Source organism: Danio rerio, chromosome 17, assembly GCF_049306965.1.
Source record: "Danio rerio strain Tuebingen ecotype United States chromosome 17, GRCz12tu, whole genome shotgun sequence".
NCBI lineage: Eukaryota > Metazoa > Chordata > Actinopteri > Cypriniformes > Danionidae > Danio > Danio rerio.
In genome coordinates this window covers 12,374,061-12,394,513 of record NC_133192.1, presented here as the reverse complement: position 1 = coordinate 12,394,513, position 20,453 = coordinate 12,374,061, and the positions used below count along the sequence as shown (strand labels likewise).

General features: G+C 35.6%; 1 protein-coding gene across 3 annotated transcripts in view; it reads left to right on the top strand.

Annotated features, from left to right (window-relative positions):
• The window catches only part of si:ch211-185a18.2, a 297,445-nt gene that overhangs the window by 171,412 nt on the left and 105,580 nt on the right, over window positions 1-20,453 (top strand). For all 3 annotated transcript variants that reach the window (XM_073926901.1, XM_073926902.1, NM_001258228.1), the window contains 3 exon segments: window positions 7,397-7,483; window positions 15,503-15,681; window positions 18,748-18,857. In XM_073926901.1, coding sequence (XP_073783002.1) covers window positions 7,397-7,483; window positions 15,503-15,681; window positions 18,748-18,857 — 376 coding nt within the window.

Here is a 20,453-nt window from a genome sequence, read left to right as displayed (position 1 = left end):
CCGCTTTCAGACTCTTATAATCTATATAAATGTTTATTTATATGATCTATTATTTTAATTATTACCCTTATTATTTAAAATACAGATCAGGGTGAAAACTTTCTCAGTATTAAAGAACTGACCCCCCATCTTGTTTTTACTTCCCTCAGGGGGCATCAAACGTTAATTAAGGGGGGGGGATCAGTCCCCTCCAAACCCTTGTAATTCACACCCTGGTCATAAGTAGTCGTATTTGTAAATAGCAGAAGTCGTAGTCGTTGCAACATATTGATGCAATACAAACCTGTTTGCCACAGTTTTTCAGTATACTCTGGTTTGCAATGAACATTATGAACACAATTAGCATGTCTGTCCATGTTTTTCTGTGCGTACGAATGCAAATCATGCATCTTCCCCTTAGTTCCTCTTTCTAATGCATATGTTATCATTATTATTGTTAGTAGTATTAATATTATTTGTATTAGTAGCAGTAGTAGTAGTAGTAGTTATCGTCGTCATAGCAGTACTAGTTGTTGTTGTAACATACTGATGCATTCAAGGCTATACATTACAAACGAGCTTGCCACAGTTATTCAATATACTCTGGTTTACAAATAATATGAAGAACATAATTAGCATGTCTGTCCATGTATTTCTGTGCGTGTGAATGCAAATCATACATCTTCCCCTCAGATCCTCTGCCTAATGCGTCTCAGCAGAGTTGTTCTGGTCTGCCAGCTCAGCATGGCTGCATTCAGCACTCAGTCTGTGCCCAGTTAATGCCCATGACTCATCAGACTGGCAGACCCCAGAGTGTACACACACACACAGGCAAGGACAGACAGTCACAAACCCACAGATCCTTCTCTTCACTCCCACCAGCCTGAGGCCTGTCAAACAGAGAGAATGAAATATGACTAAGAAGTCTCACGGTGCTTGTTCTTAAAGCATATGATACTTCAGTCCTCTGAGACTTGACATTTAGAGTGCATTGCAGTCACCGCTGGCTCTTACTGTTACAAAACCCACTCTTGTTCATTGAGAAAATATTGTGATAGATTGACTTTTGTAGACCTATACGAGCATGGAGGGATTGTTCACCAAAAAGAATGAAATTCTGTCGTCCTTTACACACCCATAGATCCTTCTAAACCTGTACAACTTTGAAAAATGTGAATAAGCATGCTGTAAACATTGCAAGTTCAAGAGCCCCTATTATTTTTGAAATGAGCTTCCATTTAGTGTGTAACACAGCTATAAGTGAAGGAAAACATCAGCTGAGGTTTAAATCTTAAAGTGAATTGTGTCTAAAACTATTGATTCTTTACAAAATGGTCGACTCAGAATCGAGAAAAAAAAAAAAAAAGATTAGTGTTGGGTTCAGATCTTTTGCTTGAACGCTTCGACATCGATACAGTGCATCGCCAAATATGTAGCCCCGGATTCGGTAAAATGTGAATCCGCCTTTCCCTTCACACATTAGCAGGGCGTGGGGGGGATCACGGAACTGATCATGACACAAAGATGACTATCACTGACAGATGGAGATTCGCTGCAGGGAATAAAGGGTTAAAGTTAATTTTCACAACAATACCACAGTATAGTTAACTCTGTTTTTTGATTCAATAACCTACATTAAATTATATTGTTATAATAAATCTTTTGGTAACACTTTATAATAACTACACACTATAAATCATTTGTTAAGCATTAGCAAATAGTGAATTCATTATCCGTTAAGCATTAACTCTACATTAATAAACGTTAGTAAGCAGTTTATAACTGCTGCTACAAATGCTCTATTCTTGACTTATAACCACATTTAAAATGTGCTTAATAATTGTATTTTCATACTTAGTAAATGATTTATTTTTCATTACTAAATTAAGTATCGCATTATTTACTAACCAGTTGTATTTAAGAGTAGTTGAGGGTTTTTAGGATCATTCAGCATGAGTTAGTAAATGATTAATAAACTATTGAAATTAACGTTTATATGTCTTATTATTCAGGCATATATTAATGGTTACTATGTGTGTTAATAAATGCTTTATTAACTCAACTTCACCTAGTTTTGTGACCTAATCTAAAGTGAGGACTGTTCATGCTTTATAAATCCTTTATAAATGACAAATAAAGGCTCAGTTAAATTCTAAACAGGAAAAAGTGACATTATTCATTCTTATTCAATTAAAGATACACAAATGAAACTGTACTTCAAATAAAAAATCTTTGCAACCTGATCTAAAATAAAATCACTATAGTGTTTAAACATTACATTTTATTAAATTGTTCAATTATTATATTGTTGTTTTATCCAGTTTTGTTGTATTTTGACACTCCTGTTATTCAGCAATGTTTAAACTTTACAGTAATTTTACATTTTAGAAAAGATTGCAAAGATTATAGTTCATTTGATTCTGAGCATTTATTTGTCATTTATAAGGGATTTATAAATCATAAATAGTCCTCACTTTAGATTAGGTCACAAAACTGCATGAAGTTGAGTTAATAAAGCATTTATTAACATATTAGTTGACTATTAGTATATGCCTGAATAATAAGACATATAAACGTTAATTTCAATAGTTTATTAATCATTTACTAACTTATTCTGAATGATCCTAAAAACCCTCAACTACTCTTAAATACTCCTGGTTAGTAAATAATGCGATACTTAATTTAGTAATGAAAAATAAATCATTTACTAAGTATGAAAATACAATTATTAAGCACATTTTAAATGTGGTTATAAGTCAAGAATAGAGCATTTGTAGCAGCAGTTATAAACTGCTTACTAACGTTTATTAATGTAGAGTTAATGCTTAACGGATAATGAATTCACTATTTGCTAATGCTTAACAAATGATTAATAGTGTGTAGTTATTATAAAGTGTTACCGTATTGGTTCAGGCACCGTTTTGGCACCGGTATCGTTTTAAAAGTATCGATTCAGCATCGGTATCGAAAAAAAAACAAAACAAACGATATCCAACCCTAATGGGCATGTGAAAGCCTGAAAAACCGCAATAACATTATCATAAAAATAAATAATTTCTGCACAATTACTACTGACTTTCTCTCAGCTTTGTTAACCAGATTTCCGAGTCAAAGTTCTGATTCCTCAATGAATCGGGTCAGTTTAGAGAATTGAATCCTCGTGTCCTCAATTCTTCCTTTTTCATTTTCCGCAGAAGAAAGAAAGTCATTCGGGTTTGGAGCAACACGAGGGTGAGAAAAATGATGACAGACAGAAGGACTGTACAAAGGAACTGTTCTGTTATTTTTCGATTCGGTGGCAAAATAACCAACCGCTCCTTTCACTCGCAGCTCTTTTCGTTGTTTAAATGCGCGAGTGGTTGTGCAAATGCGTGTGAGCAGAATAGTAAGTAATCTTGTGTTTGTGGGGCTCACTGCAGCACGTTTACTGCAGTCTCGTCTGAGTCCGCAGCTCTGATGCAGTCACTCCACACGCACCGTATAGATTCAGTGTAATAGCACAGTAAATAACTATCGCACTGAAAACTAGGACAGAGTAGTCAGGAAAGAAGATGCTTTGACTGATTGTAGATTAAACCACCGAAAAGAAAATCAGTAAATACAATATAAAATACTCATTTAAGCATGACAGTTTTATTATGCAAGCAGAAAAGAGTGATGTGAGATATATGGAGCTAGCATAGGTTGCTTAGATGTGTTTTTGACAGAAGCATCTTACATTTCTATGGAAACCATGATATATATATATTTTAGGCTGATTTGAACAGCATTTATTTAAATTATTATCATGTTTAATTCAGTCCATCTCTGAATAATTTACACATTCACACCTACGTATCTATCTATCTATCTATCTATCTATCTATCTATCTATCTATCTATCTATCTATCTATCTATCTATCTATCTATCTATCTATCTATCTATCTATCTGTCTATCTGTCTATCTGTCTGTCTGTCTGTCTGTCTGTCCGTCGTTCTATCCTTTCATCTATCTATCTATCTATCTATCTATCTATCTATCTATCTATCTATCTATCTATCTATCTATCTATCTATCTATCTATCTATCTATCTATCTATCTGTCTATCTGTCTATCTGTCTGTCTGTCTGTCTGTCTGTCCGTCATTCTATCCTTTCATCTATCTATCTATCTATCTATCTATCTATCTATCTATCTATCTATCTATCTATCTATCTATCTATCTATCTATCTATCTATCTATCTATCTATCTGTCTATCTGTCTGTCTGTCTGTCTGTCCGTCGTTCTATCCTTTCATCTATCTATCTATCTATTTATCTATCTATCTATCTATCTATCTATCTATCTATCTATCTATCTATCTATCTATCTATCTATCTATCTGTCTGTCTGTCTGTCTGTCTGTCTGTCTGTCTGTCTGTCTGTCTGTCTGTCTGTCTGTCTGTCTGTCCGTCTGTCCGTCGTTCTATCCTTTCATCTATCTATCTATCTATCTATCTATCTATCTATCTATCTATCTATCTATCTATCTATCTATCTATCTATCTATCTGTCTGTCTGTCTGTCTGTCTGTCTGTCTGTCTGTCTGTCTGTCTGTCTGTCTGTCTGTCTGTCTGTCTGTCTGTCTGTCTCTCCATCTGTCCGTCGTTCTATCCTTTCTATCTATCTATCTATCTATCTATCTATCTATCTGTCTGTCTGTCTGTCTGTCTGTCTGTCTGTCTGTCTGTCTGTCCGTCCGTCCGTCCGTCCGTCCGTCCGTCCGTCCGTCCGTCCGTCCGTCCGTCCGTCCGTCCGTCCGTCCGTCCGTCCGTCCGTCCGTCCGTCCGTCCGTCCGTCCGTCCGTCCGTCCGTCCGTCCGTCCGTCCGTCCGTCCGTCCGTCCGTCGTTCTATTCGTCTGTCTGTCCGTCATTCTATCCTTTTATCCATCCATCCATCCATTCAATCCATCCATCCTTGTATCTTTCTATCTTTATTTAATTGTTCTGAATGGTACAATATTTTAATGTCACAGTCATTTCTATCTATCTATCTATCTATCTATCTATCTATCTGTCTGTCTGTCTGTCTGTCTGTCTGTCTGTCTGTCTGTCTGTCTGTCCGTCCGTCCGTCCGTCCGTCCGTCCGTCCGTCCGTCCGTCCGTCGTTCTATTCGTCTGTCTGTCCGTCATTCTATCCTTTTATCCATCCATCCATCCATTCAATCCATCCATCCTTGTATCTTTCTATCTTTATTTAATTGTTCTGAATGGTACAATATTTTAATGTCACAGTCATTTCTACATTTTCATAATCATGTATATCAAGCATTAGTCCTCAGGATGCTATAAGTGGTCAAAAGAATAAATAAAAAAGCAATAAAAAGCAATAAATTAATGGTTAAAAAAATGTTTTAAAGTTTAATTCAGGTGCTTTAGCAGGACAATGCAATAGAAAAGCAGCATATAACTGTATCTGTCTGGCGTACTCAGCACACGTAGTTCTCATTCACATGAGCAGATCAGCTCTCTGTTACCATGGAGACCAGGCTTCTGTGCATGAGACAAAGACCTGGAAAACTGATGGCTGATTTTCTCTCTCTTACACACTTATACACACTTATACAGACACACACACACACACACACGCACATCTCTTAAACAGTTACAGTTCATGTCCTTGCACTGAAAGATTTATTGATTCAATGATTCGTTGAGACACTCTTGAATCTTTCGTGCATTATCAATAGATATAATGGTTAATTAGACCATGTGTTATTGTATATATGTGTGAGTGCATGTGTAATATATTTACACATCCTCAAGTCGTTCCAATCTTGTATGGCAATCTTTTTTCAGTGAGAAACAAAAAGAGATGTTTCGAAGAATGTCCATGCTTCTCTTTTTCTTACAAATGAAAGTATAAAACAATATTTGGGTTCTAAAAAGGTAATTATAACATCACTATTAAAGTAAATCATGTAACTTGTGCACTATAAAACAAGCCTTCAGTGGTCATATGTTAAGTGTATATTCCAGGGCTTGTTGAATGCTTGATTCTGATTTGGTTGCTGACAAATTTAAATGGGGTAGTTCACTTTAAAAATTTCCTCATCAGTTACTCACCCTCAAGTGGTTTTAAACCTTTATGATTTTATTATTATTATTATTTTTAACTCAAAACAAGTTATTCTGAAGAATGTTGGAAACCAGCAGCTATCAACATCCATTGTAGGAACAAACAAATACCATGAAAGTCAATGGCTGCTGCTTTAAATAATTCCTCAAAATATCTTCTTTTGTGTTCATCAGAAGAATGAAACTCAAGCAGATGTGAAACAAGTGACAGATGAGTAAATAATGACAGAATTTAGATTTTAGGGTGAACTGTACCTTGAAGGCCAGTTGTTTTCTGCTAAATAGCTTCAAACAGTTAAACATCACTAAGTTATAAGAAAGAATCCGCCTCAAGGTTGGACGTGTTGTGTGTTCAGAAATGCTCTTCTGCATACCTCGGTTGTAACAATGGTTATTTGAGTTACTGTTGCCCTTTTATCAGCTTGAACCAGTCTGGCCATTCGCCTCTGACCTCTGGCCTCAACAAGGCATTTGCACCCACAGAAACGCTGCTCACTGGATATTTCTGGATAGTCACTTAAATCACCTTTCTTCCCCTTTCTAAAGCTTAGTTTGACCAGATCATCTTAAACATGTAAATCCATTTGAGTTGCTGCCATGTGATTGGCTGATTAGAAATTTGCATTAACAAGCAGGTGGACAGGTGTACCTAATAAAGTGGCCAGTAAGTGTACATTAGACAGTGGAATGAATTAAAATGGTAAAGAATTTCCCAGTTTATTCCACACATTTTGAAAATAATTTATGATAAAGCACATGCTATTTTTCTCATGCTTTCCCTCATGTTTCTGTATCTATAAGCGCATGCCTTTCTAATCATTCAGGGCCCGTCTTCAATTATTCTTTACATAAGGCTCTGACTAATTCCTCAATGTTTTATTGAAAGACTTGAGGATGAGTAATGTCGGAAATCTCAACTGTTCCTTCAAAGTTATGAAACTTGAGTGTAACTTCTGTTCTTTATTGTAAATTACATCCCAATGAAATGAATCATCGACAAATGAAAAACGTTTCGATGGATTAAATGATTGAATAAATCCAATGAACTTCACAAGAGTCTTTTTTTATTAAACATATGCATGGATAAAAAGTTCACAGTAAGATCTAAAATATGTTTTCCTGAAATAAATCCATAATTTTTTATTCTAATTAAAACCTCATGCTATAGCCCACAATTACAGCTACACCTTCTTCTTTTGTTTCTGTCATTTTATGAGCTCGCACACTTTCTAATCTCCTCAGCTGTTGATGAATTTTGTAATCTCCAGAAGCCATTTTGCTTCCTGACCTCTGTCTCTGTATCATTGCTTTCCAGGCCACTGAGGATCCACATGCTCATGAAGATCAGGAGGAAAACATCTTCCCCGGAACCAATTTCTTGGCCCAAGCCGACATCAGCCAGGTACATTCAATTAAAAGCACATTTCAGCCCACACACACACACACACACGCTCACTCCAGCTTATAACGTAAAGGTCACTTCACAGTCTGGTGTCCACCCTGAGGACATCAACTGATATCCACTGCTTTCCTACTTCATTTGCAGTTTGACCCAACTACACAAATGCCCAATCTCCATGTGTCCTTCTACTCTGGAAAATATTGGCCATCAATGCCTCCGCGCTCCAATAATAAGCTTTTCAAAGCTAAAGGCTGAGGAAAAACATTGTTTTCTGTAATTAAAGAAGACCAGAGAATGAATGAGCGTTGTATGACGTTTTTTCCTCCTTGGAACACAAAAAGAGATGTTTCGAAGAATGTTCATGCTTCTCATGCTCTTCCAAATGAAAGCTTAAAAAAATAATTGGCTTCTAAAAACATTACAGCATTTACAAAGTAATCCATGTAACTTTTGCACTATATAACAAGTCTTCAGAGGTCATGTGATAACTTTCCAGGACTTGTTGAATGCTTGATTCTGATTGGTTGATGGAGAAATTAAAGGGGTAATTCAGAAAATATTGGCCATCAATGCCTACGCACTCCAATGATGAGATTTTCTAATCCAAAGGCTGAGGAAAAGTATTGTTTTCTGTATTTAACGAAGACCATACAATGGATGAGCATTGTATGATGTTTTTTCTTCCATGGAACACAAAAAGAGATGTTTCGAAGAATGTTCATGCTACTGCTTTTCTTACAAATGAAAGCGTAAAGAAATAATTGGCTTCTAAAAATGTTACAGCAGTAACAAAGTAATCCATGTAATCCTTGTAAAAGTCTTTAAGGGTCATGTGATAACTTTCCAGGACTTGTTGAATGCTTTATTTTGATTGGTTGATGGAAAATTTGAATGGGTAATTTAGAAAACATTGGCCATCAATGCCTCCGCGCTCCAATAATAAGATTCTCAAAGCCAAAGGCTGATGTAGAATATCAATTTCTGTAATTAACGAAGACCAGAGAATGGATGAGAGTTTAAAATATTGTTCATGGGTTAAGAATAAAAAAGAATCGAATATGTGCAGCTAAATTGGCTTTTTAGTGAATTTATATTGTAGGGTCTGTGTGTGTGTGTTGTCAACATTAATATTTTTGTTCTATCAAAAATGTATGTAGTTCTAGTATCTTTTACTCATCCTCAAGTCATTCCTAACTTCTATTACTCTCTTTCATCAGTGGGACACAAAAAGAGTTTTTTCGAAGAATGTTCATGCTTCTCTTTTTCTTACAAATAAAAGTATAAAATGATAATTAGCTTCTAGAAAGATTACCATAACAGCACTTTTAAAGAAAACCATGTAACTTGTGCACGTTATGAGTCTTCAGAGGTCATGTGATAACTTTCAAGGACTCGTTAAATGCTTGATTCTGATTGGTAGATTAAAAAATTAAAGGGGTATTTTTCCTAAAAATGAACATTTCATCAACATTTACTCACCCTCAAATGGTTCTAAACCTTTATGATTTTGTTCTGTTCAACACAAAATAAGATATTCTGAAGAATGTTGGAAACCAGCAGCATCGGCATCCACAGGAGGAACAAATAATAGCATGATATATACTATCATGGATATCCACCGCTTTCCTACTTCATTCCCAATCTACAAATATGCTCATTCTCCACGTTTCCTCCTCAGGAAAATATTGGCCATCAATGCCTCCGCGCTCCAATAATGAGATTCTCAAAGCCAAAGGCTGAAGGAGAACATCAGTTTCTGTAATTAACGAAGACCAGAGAATGGATGAGAGTTTAAAATATCGTTCATGGGTTGAGAATTAAACTAATTACAATATGTGCAGCTAAATTGGCTTTTCAGTGAATTGGTATGGAAGGGGTGTGTGGTGCATTGCCGATATTAGTCTTAAGGATTTGAGGATCACTTGAGCATGCACATGGAGACGTAAACCCCTCATATTTACCGTTAACAAGCAGCATAGGACGCCCCGCATATTGAGCATTGGGCCGATTCCTGCCACTCGGTCGTACAAGGGCAAAGCGTCAGTTAGCACCGAAATAGCATAGCAGTCATTAGACGGGAGGTGGAGGCAGGCAAATCTGTGTTGTTCTCAAAAGCTTTTGTGGAAGATGCTGGGAAAACGAGTGTTTATAATGAGAATGAAGATTCATGGATGGGGTTGGCGCTCCAGAAATGCATGAGCTGTTCCACAGTGACCCCTTTTGGTTTGAGAAGGAGACTCATCGTCTACGAGGAAGCTCGGTTCGCTGAGGCTTTGCAGTAGAGAGAAATTGTTTTGCATTGATGTGCCGAAGGTGTTAAGTTGCTCTTAGATGTTTGGCATTATTATGAATATGACATGAGAGACGTTTGGCTCAGAAATGTTGTGAAATATGAACATTTTGAGGATGTCATAGTGAGTGTAAGCATATATTTATAATGTCTGTATTTATTTTTTGTTCATGTGGTACTTTTTTTTATTTTTATTTTTCCATTGGTTGTAGATTTATATATCACTTGTTCTCAACCATTTTGATACATATTGTTGATTCAATCTATTTAAAAGCTTTACAGCCATATCATAGGTCCAGCGCTCTTGAAAAACCCTTAAACATTTACTTTTCGAGTGCCTTGGACTCATGATTTTGTTGTTTATTTTTATGAATTCCTTGTCCAAAGAGCACAGATGAATTAATTATCTCTGAAGCACTTTTTGTTTGATTTTGGTTCTACAGTGGTCAGCAAATATAAGTACACCCCTTACAAATCTCTCATATAAATTCATAATTTTAATAGTAAGCTATACAGTGTTATATTTGTGCATCTACATTAGATTAGTCAGTACTGAAGCCAAATCTGGAACCTATCTAACAAAATAACTTACGATAACGGTCTAAAACTAGTACATCCAAATGTACATGTTAGGGGAAAATGTAAAATACAAATAAAAAAAGTGGAGAAATCAAGAGAAGCAAAAAAATTGAAAAATTTAGTTGAAATTTTGTAGGTTCTAATTTTTTTGCTATATTTTGCTTGAATTTAATTGTATTTTTTCAATTTCTAAATATATTTGGTGACTAAAATATGATTTTAATAAATACATCTGTTTATTAAATCTGTTTTCTTTAAATGAACCAAAATACATTGCCTATATTCACTGAGAAACTTAATTATGCTGAGCCCTGTTTATAAAAAAAGCTTTGTCTGGTGCCACTCTTTGCAGTATTTTAAATAAATAAATACTATCAAGTAATAATAAATTCAAACTCTTTTTAAGCAGTTAATTTGCACTGAATCCCAAATCCAGGGTCTCTGCTGGGTCTTAAAAAGTCTTAAATTTCAGAAAAACAAAACTTTAGGCCTTAAAAAGTCTTAAATTCACTGAAATATTGTCTTAAAGGTCTTATTTTCCCTATGTCCAAGTAAAGCTATAATCTGGTCAACACCCAATCATCTATAAACCTTTTATATTTACGTTTGTTTTTATATTGCAAATAGAAACAATTCACAACAACTGTTACACTGTAAAAAATATATGATCAATTAGTTCTGACAGCATGTTTTTAGTTCATTGTACTTTATTAAAACCATTTACCGTTATTAAACACGTTATTATTATATTACCGTTATTAAAACCGTTATTAACCATGTTTTAACTTAATTTGATAAGTTACGCGAGCTCTTATAAGTCAGTTTAACATAATATAAGTTCAATGGACTCATAAGGTTAATTTTATTCAGCTTAAAATTTAAGGCCACCAGGATTTTTTTTTTTTTTTTTTACAATGTAGACATTTCTACAGCAAATTCTCTAAAATAAATTTCTTAATCAGGGAAATAATACTAAAGCAACACATCCCTTAACATACAGTAATCTTCCATTAAAAACTATTTACTAAACTGGACCATTAGAAAAAAATCCTTAGTGTTTAGCTCTGTCTAAGTCTAAAATTTCATTAATAATGGTCTTGAAGTTGTCTTAAAAAGTCTTAAATTTGACTTGAAGAAACCCTGAAATCAAATCAAATCAAATCAGCTGCATAAAATAAAATGTTTCCGATTTTCGGATACACCCAAAAATGTCAATTTGCCGATATGTGACTTTTTTTTACCAGTAGAACAATAAAAAGTGTTTTCAGCTAAATCGGTGGTCCTTGGTGATGCATAAAATGCAAATCCACAGCTACCGGACATTTACAAAACATTATGTACAGAATGATTTACTTTAATCCATAGCTTCAGCAAGTTCACGACAGTCAGGCTGCATTTTATCATTGTAAAGTTAATGATTTGAAGCCGTTTTATTATCATCGAAGCTTATCTAGAACAACATGTGCTATCCTTTGATTTGCTAAAGTTGCTACTATTCTAAGTAATTTTTCACTCTAGTGGAGGATAAACAGATGAAAAAAAATGTCAAAGACTTGGACTGAGCCAAATCCAAAGACTAGAAAATCATAGAAAGCTGGAAACTTTCCAGAAGACCCTAGCAACCTTTCAGAGGACTGTTACTTCAGCACATGTCTACAAATCGAGTGTCTTCTGTCTGTTGGCAGTCGTACAACTATAAAAAGTCCTTTTTTACTTTGACTCTCTAATTGTTCGAATGGCAATTAGGATCGGAGTTATGAGCTCAGAAATATAAACATTTTCCAAACACTCAGAGCCATAAAAATTTGAGTGTGTTGCACATAATTAAGTGTGTTTTCAGGGACTGGCATGTATTCGGCCCACTTGTAGTTTTCCCAACAACCAAATAAAGGCCACAGCTACTTAAGTCCAGACCCCGGTGAGCAAGTTCTCTCTCTCCTCTCTTGGACCGCGGACACGGACCCCTGCCAGCTCCTAAAATGTCATTCCTCTGAGGTCTCCAGTGCCTCAGCTTTGGCTCGGCCAGTTCTGATGGAGCCATAAACTTCAAACGGGCCCAGCGCCCGCCTGGCAGAATGCATTTCTCCCTCTCTATTTTTTTTTTTCCTCTGGCGGCCGGCCACTGGAAATGAGCTAATCGCTCCTTACACAGACCTCCCTGAGTCCGAGCCAAAGGAATCTGAGCATTATCCAAACCAATGACCGAAATGTTGAAAGCTGGCTCGCGGATCCAGCCATGGAATTATACAAGACAAACGTCCTGCTTTCCTTCCCTTCTGCTAAGACCGTAATGACCACTGAAAATTGCACTCAGACTAACATATGTTTGCCATTACCCCACGGCACACGGTGTGCACTTTTATTTGCTGTCATTTGCGTTGAAAGTTAAATATCCGATCCAGTAAGCTGTCAGGGGTATTTTTTGTTGTAGCGTGTTGTCAGTAAGTCTCTTCTGTTGGCAGATTTAGAGTGGAAGTCTGAATTATTAGACCTTCTGAATTTCCAATTTCCTCCCCAATTTCTGTTAAACAGAAAGAAGATTTTTTTAACACTTTTACAAACATGATAGTTTTATAATAAAGATAAAACTTCTTTTATCTTTGCTATGATTACAGTAAATAATATTTGACTAGATATATTTCAAGACACTTCTATACAGCTTATAGTGATATTTAAAGGCTTAACTAGGTTAAGTTAGGGTAAATAGGCAAATCATTGTATAATGATAGTTTGTTCTTTAGACAATCCAAGACACCCTGGAGAACTTTTTTTGAAATTTTAACAAATTTGTGTGCTGAGCATCAATTAGGACAGCGTTAGCACCTGTCAGCTTTAATTGTGGGGAAATTGGATAATTTTGAGCTTTTGTCAGCTAGTTTCATCGTCCAGGTTTAAAATAATTTTTTAGGGCGGGATCAAAATCGGTGACGGAGCCACATCTGCTTTTAAAGTTATGATGCGTCGGTTTCTCATCATTATTCATAGCTGAATTTTCTTATCCTATGAGAAGACCCTGCATCCTAAGTATTCATGAGAGCACTTGCTTTCCGAAGGCAAGGCAGACCTGCCGAGTTGTTAGACTGGGTGAGAGCGCGTTTGCGCATGGCAAGGAGTATTTAGCTGTTCATAAAGGGTCATATGTGATTGTTTTCTTGATTCATGGGTTTGTTGCATGTTTTTCCCCGCGATGCTGTCAGGGCCGAAACAGCAAAGCTGTTGGTTTGCAGCAAGCATTTTTGTCGGGAGAGCTCTATGAGAAATGGAGAACTTTGGCCCAATCCCAATTCTACCCCTCAGTCCTTCCTTTACCCCTACCCTTCGTTTTGCTCGTTCACTTATTTTGAAGGCATAGGGCTAAGGGGAGGGGTTAAATACCCTTCGAAAGAGAGTTTTTTTCAGGACCACACTCGAAACCAAGGGGTAAGAAAATTTCCCAGATTACACCAGGCACAACAGCTGGATAGCTACACCCGGAAGTCAGGAGATGCACACATTTTTGTTTTTTGTCATTATTACAAATTTTGGTCCCACTTTATATTAAGTGGACTTAACAAATATGTACTTACACAGGAGTTAATAGTTTGTTACAATGTACTTATTGTGTAAATACACGTATTTACTGTGTACTTATGCTTGATTAAATACATGTATGTAAATACATCTGTAATGAACTTTTTTTAATTACATTTGTAAATACACTGTTGACCATCCCTTACACCTTAACCCACCCTTAAACCTACCCATGCCACCAAACCTGTCCATAACCCAACCTCTATCCCAAAAAAAGCACCACAAATGTTCTCAAATACATTATAAACACAGTAAGTATATTGTATTTATTTTTTGATGCAAGTACATAGTAGTTAAGGACACTTAATGTAAAGTGGGACCCAAATTTTTTATGACAAACAAATGTTTTTAATATCTTCATAACTGCTCTCGTGTTTTACCGTCATGCTTAAAAAACCCCGCTAAATTTTACTTTCTATAATGCTTAATATTAACTCCTGTAGAGCAGTCCCACAACATTCTGACACTCGAATACCCTGTCAGAAAAGTCTAGTAACTGGTAATGAGCTTTTTACAGTGTCTGCTAAAACTGTTCATTTTAATGTTGTTTTTCTTGTGTTTACATTGATGAATATGGCCACTTGTACAGTTACGATCTTATTGCCACATTAGATTGTTATGGTAACCTGAAATCGTTGCCTTTAGTGATTTCCTGCAGATAAATACCAAAAAATAACGCAACTGGAATAACTACAGCAGTCGCGATCCTCGATCTCATATAAAGCAAGAGCTCACGATGACATATGATGATGTATGCAGGTGCTGAAGTGCTGTCCCATTTCTTAAGGGTACATTTTAAAGCCCTTCCTCTTCACACTTGAAGGGGAAGGGGTACAAAAATAGAATTGGGTTTGTGCCTTTGTCTTTTATCAGTTGAATTCATTACCATTCAGACACATCGTCTATTTGTGCTGCTATGTTTAAAATCCTCCCGATTACCAGCAGGGCTAATAGTTGGAATAGACGGAGCAAGAGACCTGCTGCACTGCTATCCACTGTTTCTGCATTCAGACCCAGGGACTGAGGAGAAGAGAAGTCCTCCACATTTATAGTGTTTATATGAACACGATTATCTTCATAATGATATAACATATTGTGGTTATGTGCATATGAAACTGCGAATGACAAATGTAGCTGGACATCAAATGACTGTTTATTTCTTTGCATTTTAACTTTGTAAACTATAAAATCAGGCGTCCCCTCACGCTTTGTGTCTCATTTAGTTAGCCAACTGACAACAGTTGTTTGCTCCCCTCTTTGTCCCCCTGCTTCACCAGCCATGCCCACTCCTGCCTCAGCTCGCAGCGCTCCATGCTCATTATGAAGCATTTTTTGAAAATATTCCGAGGTTCTTGAACCGAAACAGAGAGGTTTCTAATAACATTGACCTTGAAATGGATTTAAAAAAATTAAAAACTGCTTTATTCTAGCTGAAATAAAACAGTTCAGACTTTTTCCAGAAGAAAACAAATAGTACAGGAAATACTGTGCATAATTCCTTGCTCTGTTAGAACATCATTTGTGAATTATTTAAAAAAAGAAAATTCATAAAATGTTCCTCAATGCTGTCTTGAATTCAGGAAACAAACGGTGGGCTTCCAGACTCTCCTATAGAGTTTAAGGGTCTGCCGTCTCCTCCAGCTGCTCTCTATCACGGCCCGGTGTTTCCTCCAGTGCCGACCCAGTCTACACCTCTCACTGAGCCCATCCTGAACACCATCCAGCAGAGAGAAACGCTGGAGAACAGACTTGTGGACTGGTGAGACCATACTATGTCTATATATATGTAAATATATCATTAGGAGCACAAAATGAAAGGGGTTACTTTAAACTTACACTGCAAAAAATGCCTTTCCTACTTAGAGTTTTTGTCTGGTTTTTAGTCTAAATAGTCTAAATTCTTAAATCAAGAAGCATTTTCTAGATAAGCAAAACAAAATGTGTTCTTTTCAGAAGTAAAGAGTTCAAATTAATGAAGTTTTTAAAAGAAGCAAAATAATCTGCTAACAGGGTAAGAAGAATAATCTTGTATTCACTTTAAAACAATACTATTTTACATACCCTATTGGTAGATTATTCAGCTGGTTTTAAAGAAAACTCGCTTCATTTTGACACAGTATTTCTGAAAACAAGACAAAACTTTTTGAATGTCTAGAAAATGGTTCTCGATTTAAGAATATTTACATATTTAGATAAAAATTCTTGAGTTTTTGCCTTGTTTATAGTATGTAAAATAATATTATTTCAAAGTGAACACAATAGTATTTTGCTTAGCCCATTGGCAGATTATTTGGCTTGTTTTAAGGAAAAACTCATGTAATTTTGACATTATTTCTGAAAACATAACAAAACTTCTTGCTTGTCTAGAAAATGCTTCTTGATTTAAAATTTTTTAGATATTTGGACTACAAACAAGACAAAACTCTAAGTAATATTTTTTTTTTAGCTGTACAATAAATAAGATACAACATTCAGCCACCACATAGACAAAACAAGTGATATACAATACATTTCCCTTGAAGAGGATTGAAGCCAGAATACCCCAGCTTTATTGAAGCTCAAGTGATGATCATGAAATGAAGTTCCGGCTTGGCATCAAGGTCCAATCTATACTCTTAAGGCCAATTCAAATCACATAGACAAACAACAACAATCAAGTTTGTTGGAGTCTGTTGGATTAGTGTGTTACTCCAATTAGTCAGAGTTTGTTTTGATCTGACTGAACATTTCTTTGAACATGGAACATCTGAGCAGCTTGATAAGATTATTCTACAAATGCTAACAAACTCTGACAAATCTAACCAGGGACTAAATAGGCTTCACGTGAACGTCTTTTTAGCCCTCATTTAATTAATTGTATCATTAATGTGTGTGAAAATTGTTGGGGTAGTGAGAAAATCACGATTTTTTGTTGGTGTTTGAGTGTGTGGGATGAATTGGCCTTATACATATGGCCTGAAATATTTTATATGGCAAATGTTGGGCATGTTGTCTCAACTAGGTAGCTAGCTAACAGCATTTAAATGCTAATTAGCTTTTCAATTAAAACACAAATTTAACTTACCAGGCAAACTTGCATTTTACCGCAGAACGTATGAAACAACACTGTTATAGAAAATTCAATGTTAAAGGTAAAGCCTCAATTTTCTCCTAAAGTGATCACAAAAGAGATCTCAAACAGGACATCACATACTGTTTTTGTAGCATCAAATTAATGCTAAAATCAAACATATATCCTTAAACAAAGTTCACCATGCGTGAATGTGAAATGACAAAAAGCAACTTTGGAACAAAATTATTTGATTTGTTTGTTTATTTAATTATAATTAAAAAATAGTTATTTTATTAAATGTATATTGTAATTTTTCATGTGAGGGTCAGGATTGGAATTATATAAGCTGTGTTGGGTAAGTTACTTTAAAAAAGTAATCGATTACAAGTTATTGATTACAACTGGAAAATTTTAATCTGATTACATTACTAATTACATAATGTAAAAGGTAATCAGATTACTAATTACTTTACTTTGAAGTTAATTTTAAAACATATAAAATATACTTCTAAAACTACAAAATAAACTGCAGCTCTTTCAGTATTTTAACATTCACTGAAACACATTACAATGGGTTGATCACAGCAGCGTGACATTTCAAAATGCTTAAAGAGTTCACCCAAAAATTAAAATTCTCTCATCATTCACTTTTTCCAATGCTGTTTGTCTTTTTTTTTTTTACACAAAAGAAGACATTTTGAAGAAAACTGGATACCTGTAACCATTGACATCCATAGTATGAAAAAGCACTGCAGTGTTTGGGTGTTCTCTTTTTGTCTGGGGTAATTAGTCTACCTAAATGTATATATTTCAAAGATTGAAGATGATCGGGTAGTTCTTGTCATGTGACTCATGGTTTTCAACTGGGTTGTGCCTGGGAAATGCAAGCGCGTGCAATATGCGCTCCCAATATGTGCGTGAAAGATGCAATATGTGATTGGCCCCATAAGCAGCTATGCTTCGCTTCAAATTCAAAAGCTACTTTCACTCCTAATTCTGCACAAAAATTAAGTTCTGTTTAGGCTGAGTTGGGCTGTCGTGTGTTTGGACACCATTATCCTTCTTGGTGAAGAGTATTGTCATAGAGTCTTTCTGTACTAGTGCTGAACAAGTTGCTGGTCAAGTTAAAAAAGGGTCTGAAGTTTTTTAGACTGCATTTCACGGCAGTATTTTGGTTATTACACTCAATAAAATCAAAGTAATGTTTATATTTCCACTTGAAGAAGCAGCTGCACTCGACAGCAATTGTTTCAGCTCACGTTCTACAACAACTTAAAGTGCATGCTTATTAACTGACGTTGCAGCAGAAAATGTAATTGAAAAGAAGCATTTTTTCTTCTGAAAACCTTATTTATGAAATAAGTAACACAATTACATTGAGTTTAGTAACTGTAATCAAATAACACAAATTTAAAATGTAATACAGAATACAGTAAAGTGTTACTGTGGAATATGTTTCACCCAACTCTAGATATGAGTGACGGATGTTATCTTATAGCATTAAAAATGTTCAATAAAAATATCTTTTTTTTTTTTTTTTTAAGTTTATTTGATTTATTTAGCAAGACTTTCAAATCATCCCATTTGTTTACATGGTGATTTAAATAACATGCTTATCCCCATTACTGGTATATTAGGTCATCTATAATAAATGCTAACTGAATCTTTGGGCCTCTTCTTTTTATTTTGGGGGGTTAGTTTCATCTTTTCTTATATGCCATTACTTTCATTATTGCATAACACTATAGCGTTCTGCTATCGTTTTTAATATAGGGTGGAGCAACAGGTCATGGCCAGAGTTATAACTGGAATGTTCCCTCATCCCGCCCAAGCTGATCCAGTCCACCAATCTGAGCCGGAGAATAGCGTGGCATCAGACATAGGTGAGAATGTGTTCATTTTATTACTATTGTTTTTTTGTATTGTACATTTTTTCTCATTGTTAACTCATAGCTATCTTTAAAAGATAGACTAGGAATGGGCCAGTATAAGATTTTGATGGTATGATAAGCTTGGATAAAACCTCTCAGTTTTGTGATTACTGCTCTAAAATAAGTTCTTTTTGAATGTCTGGGTAAAACACAACAACGTTTTCCCCCATTGAAATACAATATATTTTATTTGAAGAAACATTTCAAATATTTTTGATAAACCAGTTATCATCCCATGCCTAGGATAGACCACTCTCTCCATCTTAAAGTCCACAATAACTGAAAACAGTGATAAAAGTTTTTAGGATTCAACATATTAAAATATGTAGTCAGCAATCATAATTTCAGTCAGTTAAAACATCACCATGATCTGAACAGTTTCTTACAGCTAAGTTTTGCAACTCAACTGAAGCATGAGTCATGTATTTAAATTCCATTACCACTTTCCGTTGTGAAATAAGATCACCAGATCCTCTCATTTAAACCCTTGGTTTAACCATGCTGCAGGATTAATCAGTTCAGGTTTGGTTCAGTCTCAGCAGGCTGTCATGTACTGTTTGTGTTCAATTCACTGTTCACCCGTTCTCAAATTCGAGCTCAGTGTGCTGTTCCAATAACTGAATAACTCAGGAAATTGGTTTATTTCGAGTCAGAGGGGGCTATCAGGCATGTTAAAAAGTAAGTAGTTTGTGCATAAGTGCTTACCGGAGATGCAAATCCTTTCAAAAGATTCAGTTCTATTTGGTTAACTAGTTCAACCGGTTCACTTAGAAGATCCGGTTAAAAAGAATGATTCATTCACGATCAGGATCACTAACACAGAATTGAACCCATTATTGGGCACAAATGGGTTAAATTAATAGTTTTAAGTGTCAACTAGAGTCATATTTAGTATTGTCACTGTGCTGCTGTCATGTCCACTTGTTGTTTTTGTCACGGGAGTAACAGTGAGAATGACTGGAGTAGGGCTTTGCGATATGGGCATAAGAAACCTATCTTAAACAATCAAATCTTGGCTATTGCAGTTTCTTTTCTAATCATAATTTTGTAACAGACAGACTGAATTTGTTTTCACAGTGTGAATCTGAAACATTTCAAAAGAAAAACAATTAGATCTTTATCAAAGACTTGTAACATGTCTCTAAAAGACATACAATAAAAAGCATCTAGTAATGCTGTTATAGATTGTCTCTAGAACAGACCCAAGGCAAATCACATAAGTGTGTGTGTGAACGTACGTACCGTCAAACTCGAGTATGGCTTCGATGATCTGCTTAACCAAATATCAGAAGTAATTGCGTGTGCGTTCACTGATTTGTTTTGTCATGCATAGATCAAAGACCTCTATGTGATGCTGGCGTGAAATAGGCCGTTCACATTTCGCATCTTTGCATGCACATGTACATTATTTCCGATGAAAGCGTGTGGACTGCGTGCACATATTGAGAGCGACACATGTGCTTATGCCAGGCGCACCCAATTGAAAACATCTCTTTTCAGACAAACTTTAACTGTAACTTTTCCGAATGCCGCACCGCCAGTCACGAA